A 17914-nucleotide genomic window follows, 5' to 3' on the forward strand; every position below is an offset into this window, starting at 1 on the left:
CTAGAGAATATTATTATTACTATTATTATTAATACCCCTTTCTGCCCCCACAATAAAAATGCCCATCTTTGTCTAATAGCTAACTGCGCCCCCTCATTTATTATAGCGCCCCCTCATTTATTATAGCGCCCCTCATTTATTATAGCACCCCCTAACCATTTATAGCACCCCCTCATTTATTATAGCACCCCCTTACCATTTATAGCACCCCCTCATTTATTATAGCGCACCCCCTCATTTATTATAGCGCCCCCTTACCATTTATAGCACCCCCTCACAATTTATAGCACCCCCTCATTTATTATAGTGCACCCCCTCATTTATTATAGCGCCCCCTCATTTATTATAGCGCCCCCTCATTTATTATAGCACCCCCTTACCATTATAGCACCCCCTCATTTATTATAGCACCCCCTAACCATTTATAGCACCCCCTCATTTATTATAGCGCACCCCCTCATTTATTATAGCACCCCCTTACCATTTATAGCACCCCCTCATTATAGCGCACCCCCTCATTTATTATAGCGCCCCTCACTTATTATAGCGCCCCCTTACCATTTATAGCACCCCCTTATTTATTATAGCGCACCCCCTCATTTATTATAGCGCCCCTCACTTATTATAGCTCCCCCTCACCATTTATAGCACCCCCTCATTTATTATAGCGCACCCCCTCATTTATTATAGCGCCCCCTTACCATTTATAGCGCCCCCTCATTTATTATAGCGCACCCCCTCATTTATTATAGCACCCCCTTACCATTTATAGCACCCCCTCATTTATTATAGCGCACCCCCTCATTTATTATAGCGCCCCCTTACCATTTATAGCACCCCCTCATTTATTATAGCACCCCCTCATTTATTATAGCGCACCCCCTCATTTATTATAGCGCCCCCTCACATTTATAGCACCCCCTCATTTATTATAGTGCACCCCCTCATTTATTATAGCGCCCCCTCATTTATTATAGCGCCCCCTCATTTATTATAGCACCCCCTTACCATTTATAGCACCCCCTCATTTATTATAGCGCACCCCCTCATTTATTATAGCACCCCCTTACCATTTATAGCACCCCCTCATTTATTATAGCGCACCCCCTCATTTATTATAGCGCCCCTCACTTATTATAGCGCCCCCTTACCATTTATAGCACCCCCTTATTTATTATAGCGCACCCCCTCATTTATTATAGCGCCCCTCACTTATTATAGCTCCCCCTGACCATTTATAGCACCCCCTCATTTATTATAGCGCAGCCCCTCATTTATTATTGCTCCCCCTTTACATTTATAGCACCCCCTCATTTATTATAGCGCCCCCCCTCATTTATTATAGCGCCCCCTCACCATTTATAGCACCCCCTCATTTATTATAGCGCACCCCCTCATTTATTATAGCACCCCCTTACCATTTATAGCACCCCCTCATTTATTATAGCGCCCCCCCTGATTTATTATAGCGCCCCCTCACCATTTATAGCACCCCCTCATTTATTATAGCGCACCCCCTCATTTATTATAGCACCCCCTTACCATTTATAGCACCCCCTCATTTATTATAGCTCCCCCTAACCATTTATAGCACCCCCTCATTTATTATAGCGCACCCCCTCATTTATTATAGCACCCCCTTACCATTTATAGCACCCCCTCATTTATTATAGCGCACCCCCTCATTTATTATAGCGCCCCTCACTTATTATAGCGCCCCCTTACCATTTATAGCACCCCCTTATTTATTATAGCGCACCCCCTCATTTATTATAGCGCCCCTCACTTATTATAGCTCCCCCTCACCATTTATAGCACCCCCTCATTTATTATAGCGCACCCCCTCACTTATTATAGCACCCCCTTACCATTTATAGCACCCCCTCATTTATTATAGCACCCCCTCATTTATTATAGCGCCCCCTCACCATTTATAGCACCCCCTCATTTATTATAGCGCACCCCCTCATTTATTATAGCGCCCCCTCACAATTTATAGCACCCCCTCATTTATTATAGCGCACCCCCTCATTTATTATAGTGCCCCCTCACCATTTATAGCACCCCCTTATTTATTATAGCACCCCCTAACCATTTATAGCGCCCCCTCATTTATTATAGCGCACCCCCTCATTTATTATAGCACCCCCTTACCATTTATAGCACCCCCTCATTTATTATAGCGCACCCCCTCATTTATTATAGCGCCCCCTCACTTATTATAGCACCCCTAACTATTTATAGCACCCCCTCATTTATTATAGTGCCCCTCGCCATTTATAGCACCCCCTTATTTATTATAGCACCCCTCACCATTTATAGCACCCCCTCATTTATTATAGCGCCCCCTCACCATTTATAGCACCCCCTCATTTATTATAGCGCCCCCTCACCATTTATAGCACCCCCTCATTTATTATAGCACCCCCTCACCATTTATAGCACCCCCTCATTTATTATAGCGCCCCCTCGCCATTTATAGCACCCCCTCATTTATTATAGCGCCCCCTCACCATTTATAGCACCCCCTCATTTATTATAGCGCCCCCCTCACCATTTATAGCACCCCCTCATTTATTATAGCACCCCCTCGCCATTTATAGCACCCCCTTATTTATTATAGCACCCCTCACCATTTATAGCACCCCCCTCATTTATTATAGCGCCCCCTCACCATTTATAGCACCCCCTCATTTATTATAGCACCCCCTCACCATTTATAGCACCCCCTCATTTATTATAGTGCCCCTCGCCATTTATAGCACCCCCTTATTTATTATAGCACCCCTCACCATTTATAGCACCCCCTCATTTATTATAGCGCCCCCTCACCATTTATAGCACCCCCTCATTTATTATAGCGCCCCCTCACCATTTATAGCACCCCCTCATTTATTATAGCGCCCCCTCACCATTTATAGCACCCCCTCATTTATTATAGCACCCCCTCGCCATTTATAGCACCCCCTCATTTATTATAGCGCCCCCTCACCATTTATAGCACCCCCCTCATTTATTATAGCACCCCCTCACCATTTATAGCACCCCCTCATTTATTATAGTGCCCCTCGCCATTTATAGCACCCCCTTATTTATTATAGCACCCCTCACCATTTATAGCACCCCCTCATTTATTATAGCGCCCCCTCACCATTTATAGCACCCCCTCATTTATTATAGCGCCCCCTCACCATTTATAGCACCCCCTCATTTATTATAGCACCCCCTCACCATTTATAGCACCCCCTCATTTATTATAGCGCCCCCTCGCATTTATAGCACCCCCTCATTTATTATAGCGCCCCCTCGCCATTTATAGCACCCCCTCATTTATTATAGCGCTTCTCACTATTTATAGCACCCCCTCATTTATTATAGCGCCTCCTCACTATTTAGAGCATCCCCTCATTTATTATAGCGCCCCCTCGCCATTTATAGCACCCCCTCACCATTTATAGCGCCCTCGCCATTTATAGCACCCCCTCATTTATTATAGCGCCCCCTCGCCATTTATAGCATCCCCTCACCATTTATAGCGCCCTCGCCATTTATAGCACCCCCTCATTTATTATAGCGCCCCCTCGCCATTTATAGCATCCCCTCACCATTTAAAGCCCCCTCGCCATTTATAGCACCCCCTCATTTATTATAGCGCCCCCTCGCCATTTATAGCGCCCCCTCGCCATTTATAGCACCCCCCTCATTTATTATAGCGCCCCCTCACCATTTATAGCACCCCCTCATTTATTATAGCGCCCCCTCACCATTTATAGCACCCCCTCATTTATTATAGCGCCCCCTTATTTATTATAGCGCCCCTCACCATTTATAGCACCCCCTCATTTATTACAGCGCCCCCTCACCATTTATAGGGAGAAGCGGATGATCCCACTCCTGCCTTGTACCCTTCATGGTTTACCTATGAACAACGCCGCCCCTTCTGCTGTGGCTGCACCTGGTACTGCAGCTCCTAGCAAAGTCAGTGTTACAGAGCTGCAGTATCGGGTACAACCACAGCTGTTGAGGTGGCGCTGGGTGAGCAGTGAAGGGATGTAGCTGATCTGTGTGGTGACTATAGATTACCCCTGTCCTGATTTCTGAGGCTCTGACTACTTGTCTTCTCACTTCCCCTGCAGGGAGTGAAGGATTTCAGCGTCCCACTGGGCCTGGATTCTGCGCTGCAGGTGGATCTGGTGGTTGTCGGATCAGTCGCTGTTTCGGAGAAAGGTGACTCTCGCATTTTGGTAACAGGAATAGGGTTTTAGGTTCCCTCTGTTATTCCTCCAGGAAATGTATGAACACGCTGGTAACTGCCCGTTACCCTTCTTACATTGTGATGCCGTCTGCTCTCCCGCTCTCTGACGTCGGCCACCATTCTGACCGCCGTTTGGTACCAGAAACATTCATGAGGATCTGATTGGCCCACCCAAGCAGACCACCCGTAATCTGCCCGCTAGGGCCTAATATTGATAGTCGGCACACTTGTCGGGGGCTTCACAAAAAACTATAATTAAAGGGAACCTGTCACCAGGATTTTGCGCATAGAGCTGGGGACATGGGCTGCTAGATGGCCGCTAGCACATCCGCAGTACCCAGGTCCCATAGCTCTGTGTGCTTTTATTGTGTTAAAAAACCGTTTTGATCGATATGCAAATGACCTGATATGAGTCCTGTATCCGGAGATGAGTCCAGCGGAAAGGAGCCCAGCACCGCCCCGCGTCCTCCGAATCTCCTCCTTGCTGGCTGACGTCACAGAGCTGGAGCGCCGAAATCTCGCGATGCGCGAGCTAGCGCATGCGCAGTGTCGGCATCATGTTCATTCCCTGTACTGGCATCAGCACAGGGAACGAACTACGCATGCGCATCGCGAGATTTCGGCGCTCCAGCTCTGTGACGTCAGCCGGCAAGGAGGAGATTCGGAGGACGCGGGGCGGTGCTGGGCTCCTTTCCGCTTGACTCATCTCCAGATACAGGACACATATCAGGTCATTAGCATATGGATCAAAACTGTTTTTTAACACAATAAAAGCACACAGAGCTATGGGGACTGGGTACTGCGGATGTGCTAGCGGCCATCTAGCAACCCATGTCCTCAGCTCTATGCGCAAAATCCTGGTGACAGGTTCCCTTTAATATTGTAGGTGAAGAATCAGTCAGGGCAGGGGTCCAACAGTCTCCATGTACAGATGGGGTCCAGCAGCAGTCAGTGCATAAAGCTTCTTGGTTAATGAATAGAATACTAGCACTAGAGTGAAGACTGACACACAATCAGAGAAGTGGGGCTACTGGGGGTGGAGGCTTTGTTTCTCTTGCTGGATATCTATATCATGCGTGACATCTTCTTTCAGGCTGGAGAATCGGGAAAGGTGAGGGCTTTGCAGACATGGAGTACGCCATGATGGTGGCCATGGGTGCGGTGACAGAACAGACGGTGGTGGTCACCGTGGTCCATGACTGTCAGGTAAGAAGGGATGGAACAATGGAAGCTCAATCCTTTACATTATTGGATTTGAGATGTCCCAAAATGATGAACTCCTGCAGCTCCTCTATCTGCCCCCTTATTTACAGCTGGTTCATGAATAGAATGCTTAACCTACAGTAAGGACTGACACATAGGCAGAGAAGTAGAAAAAGGGGCCTGGGGAAGTTCTATGTGTGTCCTAGTCATGGTCTGGGCAGCTGGTGGGCAGCTTCAGGCACTAGACTGGTGGCCATTAAACCACCTGAAGACTGGGGGTAGGGGGGGGGGGGGGTGCAGGGACTTATAACCCAGCACTGCCCATACCTTGTGTTTGCAGGTGCTGGACATCCCCGAGGATCTGCTGGACGACCACGACCTGACCGTGGACTACATCCTGACCCCCACCCGGGTTATCAAAACAGACTGCAGCCGCCCCAAACCGCAAGGGATTATATGGTGCAAGGTCAGTCTCTCAGGTAGCATGGGATCAGTAACAGGAACACTGTTTACTGGGGAAGTTACTGGAATATCTCTGCATGCTGTCAGTGAATGGGAACATGCATGTTTACACGCAGAAGCTGAAATCCTGTACACACTTAATACTTCCATAGCTGAGGGTTTGTTACAATTCCATCCAATCTGGACAATTCTCTTTGGGGCTACACAGATTTCTCTCCTGTCCTGAGCTTTTTCACAGCTGAGGGTTTGTTACAGTTGTATCCAGTCTGGACAATCCCCTGTGAGGTGAGCAGCGCGCTCCTCCTTCCTGTCCTGTTAGTTACATTTGCCTGCACTGATACATTGTATCAGCCTGGGGTCCAGGAAGGCCTCGACTGGATACATTGTAACCAACCTGTTAGAAGGGGTTTGAACTCTGAGTATTAGGCTACTTTCACACTTGCGGCAGAGGATTCCGGCAATCTGGACGCAAACTGATGGCATTTGTCAGACGGATCCGGATGCTGATCCGTCTGACAAATGCATTGAAATACCGGATCCGTCTCTCCGGTGTCATCCGGAAAAACGGATCCGGTATACATTTTATAGGCATTTTTAAAGGTCTGCGCATGCGCAGATTGGAAAGCCGGATCCATTTTGCTGGAACACTTAATGCCGGATCTGGCATTCCAGCAAGTGTTGTTTATTTTTGGCCGGAGAGAAAGCTGCGGCATGCTGCGGTATTTTCTCAGTCCAAAAAACGTAAGAGGGACTGAACTGATGCGTCCTGGACGGATCGCTCTCCATTCAGAATGCATTAGGATCAAACTGATCAGTTCTTTTCCGGTATTGACCCCCTGTGACGGAAAACAAAAACGCTAGTGTGAAAGTACCCTTAACAAGAATGTTCACAGCAAGCAGAGATCTTGAAATAGGGAGGAATTGAAGCACATGGTCTGTTAGAAAGCTGCAGAACGTCTTATTTTAGGATTTGGGGTGAAGCAAAGTTTGAAGACATTTTGTGTTCCCTTGACCCTCAGATAAGTCGGGAGACGATGAGTAAGATCCCGATCCTGAGGAGACTCCAGGATCTTGAGCGCAGAGCTGGGAAGGATGTGACGCTGAAGAGTGACGAGGACCCCACCCTAAGGAGCCCGAGCACAGGAGCGGCCCACACCAATCGGGCTCCGGTCACCGAGGACAACCCAACCGACCAAAAGGAGGTCCCCACCGTTTATATTGGGAACATCCCCCCCACCACCCGGGTCAGTGAGCTGAAGAGCTTATTGCGAGAGCGGGGGGCATCTCCAGTGCACCTGACGTGGCAGGGGGCCCAGCACCGCGCCTTCCTGGACTATGCCGATCCATGCCAGGCCCGGCTGGTGCTGTCCAGCCTGGAGGGGCTGACTATAGGGGGGCAGGCCGTGCAGGTAGAACTGGCCAGAACCCAGCAGAACCAAGTGAACAGATACCAAGTCTATGGACATAAGAGAAGCCAATACTTTAAACATGGGGGTGACACCCCAAGAAAGTAGAGGTCACCAGGCCAGGAACGGGGCGAGACGCCCTCTACTGTGAGGTTCCGAACATACAACGGAATCTTGTTCGGTTTCTGGGATAGCTGGGTGACAGCCGGTGGCAGGAGATGAACTGGGGGGGCACCTGTAAGATTCGGGGTCTGAGTGGATGAAGACCTGGACGTCGGCTCCAGTCTCTGGACTGTGATCAGGTTCGGGGGTCTCACCCTCAATGAGGTCTCAGGAATATAAAACATAAAAATTACTGACACCGGATACGATTCTGAGCTGAACAAACCGGAGGCCGATCCAAAGTGGAAGTCATCACTGCCCCCTCCAGGGCGAGACACCATCCCCCTTTCCCCAAGATCAGCTCACTCCCCTCCTGAAATCCTCTGTGCTGCTGTGGTTTGCTTCCACGTATTGCATGTACCAATAGCCATCTCACTTTAAGGCCTCATGCACATGAACGTATTTTGTTTCCGTGTCCGTTCAGTTTGTTTTTTTTGCGGATAGGATGCGGACCCATTCATTTTAATGGGTCCGCAAAAAATGCGGACAGCACACCGTGTTCTATCCGCATCCGTATGTTCGTTCCGTAGCCCCGCAAAAAAAATATAATATGTACTATTCTTGTCCGTTTTAGGCATTGTTACAATGGAGCCGCAAAAAAAAAAAAAAAAAAAAGATGGCATACGGATGTAATCCGTTTTTTTTTTTTTTTGCCGAACTGCAATTTGCGGACCGCAAAACACATACGGTTGTGTGCATGTAGCCTAATCCAGTTTGTCATTACATAACAATTAATGAATCTTTACACATAGGGACATTACAGCGCTGGTCACACTCCCCCGTCCCCCCACGCTGTCGGCAGCGCCAATCTTTACAGATCCATCTTTGTTATTGCACATTTGCGGTCCTGGGATATTTGTGCTAATAATGCGGCCTCTGACCAGAACACTGTGGAGGAGACGCTGCTGTACACACTTTGGCCACTAGATGTCACTCAGATCACATGGTCTAGGCCGGTTCTGTTATGCTGCACACACAGGTGAAACGGGAAACATTAGAATATCGCGCAAAAGTCCGTTTATTTCAGTAATGCAACTTAATATTAGAATATTGTGAAAAGGTTCAATATTCTCGGCTCAAAGTGTCACCCTCTAGTCAGCTAATTAATCCATACCCCCTGAGGCCTGAGCAAAGGGCACCTCAAAATTGTGGCCTTGGGGTTTCATAAGCTGTAAACCATAATCATCCAAATTATAACAAATAAAGGCCTGAAATATCTCGCTGCCTGTAATGAGTCTCATATAGTAGTCTCACCTTTTAATTTGCATTTTGCTACATGCACACCACCGTATGTGTTTTGCGGTCCGCAAATTGCGGATCTGCAAAAAAAAAAAAAAGCGGATGACTTCCGTATTACTTTTTTTTTTTAGTCCATAGTCTCACTGCTCTTACAGTAAAGAGTCCATAGTCTCACTGCTCTTACAGTAAAGAGTCCATAGTCTCACTGCTCTTACAGTAAAGAGTCCATAGTCTCACTGCTCTTACAGTAAAGAGTCCATAGTCTCACTGCTCTTACCGTAAAGAGTCCATAGTCTCACTGCTCTTACAGTACAGAGTCCATAGTCTCACTGCTCTTACAGTATAGAGTCCATAGTCTCACTGCTCTTACAGTAAGAGTCCATAGTCTCACTGCTCTTACAGTAAAGAGTCCATAGTCTCACTGCTCTTACAGTAAAGAGTCCATAGTCTCACTGCTCTTACAGTAAAGAGTCCATAGTCTCACTGCTCTTACAGTAAGAGAGTCCATAGTCTCCTGCTCTTACAGTAAGAGTCCATAGTCTCACTGCTCTTACAGTAAAGAGTCCATAGTCTCACTGCTCTTACAGTAAAGAGTCCATAGTCCTCACTGCTCTTACAGTAAAGAGTCCTAGTCTCACCGCTCTTACAGTAAAGAGTCCATAGTCTCACTGCTCTTACAGTAAAGAGTCCATAGTCTCACTGCTCTTACAGTAAAGAGTCCATAGTCTCACTGCTCTTACAGTAAGAGTCCATAGTCTCACTGCTCTTACAGTAAAGAGTCCATAGTCTCACTGCTCTTACAGTAAAGAGTCCATAGTCTCACTGCTCTTACAGTAAAGAGTCCATAGTCTCACTGCTCTTACAGTAAAGAGTCCATAGTCTCACTGCTCTTACAGTAAAGAGTCCATAGTCTCACTGCTCTTACAGTAAAGAGTCCTAGTCTCACTGCTCTTACAGTATAGAGTCCACAGTCTCACTGCTCTTACAGTAAAGAGTCCATAGTCTCACTGCTCTTACAGTACAGAGTCCATAGTCTCACTGCTCTTACAGTACAGAGTCCACAGTCTCACTGCTCTTACCGTAAAGAGTCCATAGTCTCACTGCTCTTACAGTACAGAGTCCATAGTCTCACTGCTCTTACAGTACAGAGTCCACAGTCTCACTGCTCTTACCGTAAAGAGTCCATAGTCTCACCGCTCTTACAGTAAAGAGTCCATAGTCTCACCGCTCTTACAGTAAAGAGTCCATAGTCTCACTGCTCTTACAGTAAAGAGTCCATAGTCTCACTGCTCTTACAGTAAAGAGTCCATAGTCTCACTGCTCTTACAGTAAAGAGTCCATAGTCTCACTGCTCTTACAGTAAAGAGTCCATAGTCTCACTGCTCTTACAGTATAGAGTCCACAGTCTCACTGCTCTTACAGTAAAGAGTCCATAGTCTCACTGCTCTTACAGTACAGAGTCCATAGTCCTCACTGCTCTTACAGTACAGAGTCACAGTCTCACTGCTCTTACCGTAAAGAGTCCATAGTCCTCACCTGCTCTTACAGTAACAGAGTCCATAGTCTCACTGCTCTTACAGTAAAGAGTCCACAGTCTCACTGCTCTCGACTGCTCTTACAGTATAGAGTCCATAGTCTCACTGCTCTTACAGTAAAGAGTCCATAGTCTCACTGCTCTTACCAGTAAAGAGTCCATAGTCCTCACTGCTCTTACAGTAACAGAGTCCATAGTCTCACTCTGCTCTTAGGCAGTATAGTAGTCCACATAGTCTCACTGGCTCGTTACAGTAAAAGAGTCATAGTCTTCAGCTGCTTCTTACAGTTAAAGAGTCCAGAAGTCCTCACGGCTCTTAACAGTATAGAGTCCATAGTCTCACTGCTCTTACAGTATAGAGTCCATAGTCTCACTGCTCTTAACATTATAGAGTCCATAGTCCCTCATCTGGCTCTGACCAGTATAGGTCCATAGTCTCACTGCTCTTACAGTAAAGAGTCCATAGTCGCACGGCTTCTTACAGTACAGAGTCCATAGTCCTCACTGCTCTGACAGTATGAGTCATAGTCCTCACTGCTCTGACTGAGTCCATAGTCTCCACTGCTCGTACAGTACAGAGTCCATAGTCTCACTGCTCTTACAGTATAAGAGTCCATAGTCTCACTGCTCTTACAGTATAGAGTCCATAGTCTCACTGCTCTTACAGTAAAGTAGTCCATAGTCTCACTGCTCTTACAGTAAGAGTCCATAGTCTCACTGCTCTTACAGTAAAGAGTCCATAGTCTCACTGCTCTTACAGTAATAAGAGTCCATAGTCTCACTGCTCTTACAGTAAAGAGTCCATAGTCTCACTGCTCTTACAGTAAAGAGTCCATAGTCTCACTGCTCTTACAGTAAAGAGTCCATAGTCCTCACTGCTCTTACAGTATAAGAGTCCATAGGTCTCACTGCTCTTACAGTAAAGAGTCCATAGTCTCACTGCTCTTACAGTAAAGAGTCCATAGTCTCACTGCTCTTACAGTAAAGAGTCCATAGTCTCACTGCTCTTACAGTAAGAGTCCATAGTCTCACTGCTCTTACAGTAAGAGTCCATAGTCTCACTGCTCTTACAGTAAGAGTCCATAGTCTCACTGCTCTTACAGTAAAGAGTCCATAGTCTCACTGCTCTTACAGTACAGAGTCCATAGTCTCACTGCTCTTACAGTAAAGAGTCCATAGTCTCACTGCTCTACAGTATAGAGTCCATAGTCTCACTGCTCTTACAGTAAAGAGTCCATAGTCTCACTGCTCTTACAGTATAAGAGTCCATAGTCTCACTGCTCTTACAGTACAGAGTCCATAGTCTCACTGCTCTGACAGTATAGAGTCCATAGTCTCACTGCTCTGACAGTATAGAGTCCATAGTCTCACTGCTCTTACAGTAAAGAGTCCATAGTCTCACTGCTCTTACAGTAGGAGTCCATAGTCTCACTGCTCTGACAGTATAGAGTCCATAGTCTCACTGCTCTGACAGTATAGAGTCCATAGTCTCACTGCTCTTACAGTAAAGAGTCCATAGTCTCACTGCTCTGACAGTAAAGAGTCCATAGTCTCACTGCTCTTACAGTAAAGAGTCCATAGTCTCACTGCTCTTACAGTAAGAGTCCATAGTCCTCACTGCTCTTACAGTATAGAGTCCATAGTCCTCACTGCTCTTACAGTAAAGAGTCCATAGTCTCACTGCTCTTACAGTAAAGAGTCCACTAGTCTCACTGCTCTTACAGTACAGAGTCCATAGTCTCACTGCTCTTACAGTAAGAGTCCATAGTCTCACTGCTCTTACAGTATAGAGTCCCAGTCTCACTGCTCTTACCGTAAGAGTCACAGTCTCACTGCTCTTACAGTATAGAGTCCATAGTCTCACTGCTCTTACAGTACAGAGTCCATAGTCTCACTGCTCTTACAGTAAAGAGTCCATAGTCTCACTGCTCTTACAGTATAGAGTCCATAGTCTCACTGCTCTTACAGTATAGAGTCCATAGTCTCACTGCTCTTACAGTATCGAGTCCATAGTCTCACTGCTCGTACAGTAAGAGTCCATAGTCTCACTGCTCTACAGTATAGAGTCCATAGTCTCACTGCTCTTACAGTACAGAGTCCATAGTCTCACTGCTCTTACAGTATAGAGTCCCATAGTCTCACTGCTCTTACAGTATAGAGTCCATAGTCTCACTGCTCTTACAGTAAAGAGTCCATAGTCTCACTGCTCTTACAGTAAAGAGTCCATAGTCTCACTGCTCTTACAGTAAGAGTCCATAGTCTCACTGCTCTTACAGTAAAGAGTCCATAGTCTCACTGCTCTTACAGTATAAGAGTCCATAGTCTCACTGCTCTTACAGTATAGAGTCCATAGTCTCACTGCTCTTACAGTATAGAGTCCATAGTCTCACTGCTCTTACAGTATAGAGTCCATAGTCTCACTGCTCTTACAGTATAGAGTCCATAGTCTCACTGCTCTTACAGTATAGAGTCCATAGTCTCACTGCTCTTACAGTATAGAGTCCATAGTCTCACTGCTCTTACAGTATAGAGTCCATAGTCTCACTGCTCTTACAGTAAGAGTCCATAGTCTCACTGCTCTTACAGTATAGAGTCCATAGTCTCACTGCTCTTACAGTATAGAGTCCATAGTCTCACTGCTCTTACAGTATAGAGTCCATAGTCTCACTGCTCTTACAGTACAGAGTCCATAGTCTCACTGCTCTTACAGTATAGAGTCCATAGGTCTCACTGCTCTTACAGTATAGAGTCCATAGTCTCACTGCTCTTACAGTATAGAGTCCATAGTCTCACTGCTCTTACAGTATAGAGTCCATAGTCTCACTGCTCTTACAGTATAGAGTCCATAGTCTCACTGCTCTTACAGTATAGATTCCATAGTCTCACTGCTCTTACAGTATAGAGTCCATAGTCTCACTGCTCTTACAGTACAGAGTCCATAGTCTCACTGCTCTTACAGTATAGAGTCCATAGTCTTACTGCTCTTACAGTATAGAGTCCATAGTCTCACTGCTCTTACAGTATAGAGTCCATAGTCTCACTGCTCTTACAGTACAGAGTCCATAGTCTCACTGCTCTTACAGTAAAGAGTCCACAGTCTCACTGCTCTTACAGTAAAGAGTCCATAGTCTCACTGCTCTTACCGTAAAGAGTCCTCTTCTATGTTTGTGTACAAACCTTCTCTCCTCCAGACGCAGAGGATGTCCCCTTGTCACAGTCACCGTCCTGGGAATGAATAGATGATGGGAGTGATCTCTGTACTGACCCCTGATATATTTATACATAGTATTTAGATCTCCTCTCAGTCGTCTTTTTTCTAAAGTGAATTACCCTAATTTTGATAATCTTTCAGGGTACTGTAGTTGCCCCATTCCAGTTATTACTTTAGTTGCCCTCCTCTGGACCCTCTCTAGCTCTGCTATGTCTGCCTAGTTCACAGGAGCCCAGAACTGTACACAGTCCTCCATGTGTGGTCTGACCAGTGATGTGTAAAGTGGTAGGACTATGTTCTCATCACCGCCATCTATGCCCCTTCTGATGCATCCCATTATCTTATTGGCCTTGGCAGCAGCTGCCTGACACTGGTTTTTGCAGCTAAGGCTAGTTTCACACTAGCGTTTGTCGGTCCGCTCGTGAGCTCCGTTTGAAGGACCCGAACGCTTCCGTCCAGCCCTGATGCAGTCTGAATGGACGCGGATCCGCTCAGACTGCATCAGTCTGGCGGCGCTCAGCCTCCACTCCGCTCGCCTCCGCACGGACAGGCGGACAGCTGAACGCTGCTTGCAGCGTTCAGCTGGCCGTGCGGATCCGTCCAGACTTACAATGTAAGTCAATGGGAACGGATCCGCTTGAAGAGGTCACCATATGGCTCAATCTTCAAGCGGATCCGTCCCCCATTGACTTTACATTGAAAGTCTGAACGGATCCGATCAAGCGCTAGTGTGAAAGTAGCCTTAGTTTGCTGTTTATTAAAATTCCTAGATCCTTTTCCATGTCAGTGTTAACGAGTGTTTTACCATTTAGTATGTACGGGTGACTTGCATTATTCCTTCCCATGTACATAACTTTACATTTGTCAGTGTTAAACCTCATCTGCCACTTATCTGCCCAAGCCTCCAATCTATCCAGATCCCTCTGTAGTAGTATACTGTCCTCTGTAGTATATATACAGTGTACTGTCCTCTGTAGTATATATACACAGTATACTGTCCTCTGTAGTGTATATATACAGTATACTGTCCTCTGTAGTGTATATACCGTATACTGTCCTCTGTAGTATATATACAGTATACTGTCCTCTGTAGTGTATATACAGTATACTGTCCTCTGTAGTATATATACAGTATACTGTCCTCTTCAGTGTTAATTACTTTACACAGTTTAGTGTCATCTGCGAAAATTGATACTTTACTATGCAAGCCTTCTACAAGATCATTAATAAATATATTGAAGAGAATAGGGCCCAATACTGACCCCTGAGGTACCCCACTAGTGACAGTGACCCAATCTGAGTATTTACCATTAATAACCACCCTCTGTTTTCTATCCCTCAGCCAGTTACTTACCCACTTACAGACGTTTTCTCCCAGTCCGAGCATTCTCATTTTATATACTAACCTTTCATGTGGTTCAGTGTCAGATGCTTTGGAGAAGTCCAGATATACGACATCCATTGATTCGCCGCTGTCAAGTCTAGAACTTACCTCCTCATAGAAACTGATTAAATTTGTCTGACATGACCGATCCCTCACGAAGCCATGCTGATATGGCGTTATTTGCTTATTTCCGTTAAGATGCTCTAACATAGCATCTCTCAGAAAACCTTCAAACAGTTTACCCACAACAGATGTTACACTTACCGGCCTATAGTTTCCAGGCTCTGTTTTTGGACCCTTTTTGAATATTGGCACCACATTTGCCATGCGCCAATCCTGTGGGACATTCCCTGTCAGTATAGAGTCTGCAAATATCTGAAATAAGAGTCTGGCTATGACATTACTTAATTCCCTTAGGATACGGGGGTGTATGCCATCTGGTCCTGGCGATTTGTCTATTTTAATCTTTTTAAGTTGCTGTTGCACTTCTTCCTGGGTCAGACAGGACACTTTTAATGGGGAATTTATTTCAACATTCGGCATGTCATCTGACAGTTTATCTGCAGAACATTGCGCTGTCCTCGCTACTGCCTTACAGATACATAGTGATATATTCTGCAGATTATTACACCCCTGACTTCTCAAGAGATTTGTATAAAATTGCTCTGTCCTCTCTACCTCCTGACAAATACATAATGATAACTTCTGCAGATTATTACACCTCTGGCCTCTCTAGAGATCTGCAGAACATCGCTCTGTCCTCTCTACCTCCTGACAGATACATAGTGATATCCTGCAGAGTATTACACCACTGCTGTAAAGCAGATCTCTAAATGCTGTAAGAAAAGCTCCGGCAATCTGCCGCCATCTGGTTTTAACTGGAAGAAAACAATTTTCGGTGACGCTTTCCCTTTAAGGAGGTGTATGCTGGGCATCACAGAGGCACCATAGGGCGGCACACAGGAATGTCTGTGGATCCATAATACAGACACTAGGGGGCGCTGCTGACCTGTGGACGGCAAACATTGGCTCCCACAGACGGGGCTGCGACCCCTCGTGATACAGTAACCAGGACCCCAGGACATAGCCGCCCAGATCTGTGCACCCCAAGTTCTACAGCCTGAGGTCTTGTAAACTGTGACGTCAGCTTGACTATCCTTAATAACACCCAGACCCCGTAACTGGTGATAATCAGGGGGCTCATTATGTAACGGATTCTTCCTATCATTTATATCACCCCATGTATCTGGGGGCCCCACGGCTCTATACAACTTTGGCTTCCTGGTTCATGAATAGAATGCCAGAACTACAGTGAAGACTGACACATAATGTATATAATTTGGGGCGGACATATTGGCTGTTACCCAGCTTTCCCAAATACGGATAGAAGGAAACGGAATAAGCTCCAGGCCTGAGATTTTCTCCAGATGATGAGTAAGGCGCTATTGTTCCTCGCGGGCACTTGAGGCTGGAGGACAATGGTGGAGATGAGTGCGTGTGACACGACGAGGGCTCCCACCCCGCCTGGCAGGGCCAGACTTCCTCACTGCTCTATATATAAGTCCCCTGGCTGCGGCCATCTCTGGGGCTTCCTGCACACTCAGGATATCGGGATGAAAGTGTCTCACATGAGGCTGAACTCCCAACCTCCGCCTCTTATCTGAGGCACACCTGCTGCGGACGTTCTCTTCAAAGCCTGGGCCCCCCATACATGCGCCCCCCCCATACATGCGCCCCCCCATACATGCACCCCCCATACATGCGCCCCCCATACATGCCCCCTCATACATGCGCCCCTCCCATGCATGCGCCCCCCATACATGCACCCCTCCCATACATGCACCCCCCATACATGCGCCCCCATACATGCACCCCTCCCATACATGTGCCCCCATACATGCGCCCCCATACATGCCCCCCATACATGCGCCCCTCCCATACATGCGCTCCCCATACATGCGCCCCTCCCATACATGCACCCCCCATACATGCACCCCTCCCATACATGCACCCCTCCCATACATGCACCCCTCCCATACATGTGCCCCCATACATGCGCCCCCATACATGCCCCCCCATACATGCGCCCCTCCCATACATGCGCCCCCCCATACATGCTCCCCCCATATATGCACCCCTCCCATACATGCGCCCCCCTTTACATGTGCCCCCCATACATGTCCCCCCCATACATGTCCCCCCCATACATGCGCCCCCCATACATGCCCCTCCCGTACATGCCCCCCCATACATGCGCCCCCCATACATGCGCCCCCATACATGCGCCCCCTATACATGCGCCCCCCATACATGCCCCCCATACATGTGCCCCCCATACATGCGCCCCCCATACATGTGCCCCCCCATACATGCGCCCCCCATACATGCGCCCCCCATACATGCGCCCCTCATACATGCTCCCCCAATACATGCGCCCACCCACCCATACATGTGGTGTAGCTATAGGGGTGCAGAGGTCTCCGCCACCTGGCATAGATGTGATGGTTGAGGCTGCAGACTATGAATGGCATGTGGTGGTTGTGGGGCCCCTGTACAGATTGTAGAGGGGCCCAGTAGCCTCATTCTCCCCCCCCCCTCCCCCTCTACAGGCCTGCCAGCATTCAGCTTGGATACAGGGTTCAGCAACCGCCATCTGTTGTGCAACTACAACTCCCTGCATGCTCCATTTTTTTTCTATAGGAGTTTTGATTATAGCTAAGCAAGTGTGCATGCTGGGAGTTGTAGTTTCACAACACCTGCAGTGCCGGAGGTTGTTGACCCCCTGTCCTCAACCCTAGGAAGCAAGCAAGGGTCTGAGGAAGCTGCTGCACATCAGTAAATGTCAGTTTCTATGGTTTGATACCAGTGAGCAGGAACGGAACGCGCTGCAAACCCCTGTGTCCTTCCAGTGTGCGGTACTACTACGTAGCACAGCTATACCGTCCACCTGGAAGCTGAGATGTGAGGAGCTGTTTGCTGGGGGCTCGCTGGTGGCAGGTTCACAGCAGACGTTCTGTGGCTGTATCAGGATGGGGCTCGCGGGAATCCATGTGTCACC

The 17914-nt window shown here is 47.3% G+C and overlaps 1 protein-coding gene across 2 annotated transcripts in view; it reads left to right on the forward strand.

The window, feature by feature from the left end:
- The window catches only part of MTHFSD (methenyltetrahydrofolate synthetase domain containing), a 30549-nt gene extending 22568 nt beyond the window's left edge, over positions 1-7981 (forward strand). For both annotated transcript variants that reach the window (XM_044270366.1, XM_044270364.1), the window contains exons 5-8: positions 4137-4227; positions 5349-5461; positions 5799-5924; positions 6940-7981. In XM_044270366.1, the coding sequence (XP_044126301.1) occupies positions 4137-4227; positions 5349-5461; positions 5799-5924; positions 6940-7434 (825 nt within the window). In that variant the 3' untranslated portion in view covers positions 7435-7981. The remainder of the gene's footprint in view (positions 1-4136; positions 4228-5348; positions 5462-5798; positions 5925-6939) is intronic.
- Positions 7982-17914: the final 9933 nt, after the last annotated feature.

The sequence above is a fragment of the Bufo gargarizans genome, chromosome 10, assembly GCF_014858855.1.
Source record: "Bufo gargarizans isolate SCDJY-AF-19 chromosome 10, ASM1485885v1, whole genome shotgun sequence".
Taxonomy (NCBI): Eukaryota; Metazoa; Chordata; class Amphibia; order Anura; family Bufonidae; genus Bufo; species Bufo gargarizans.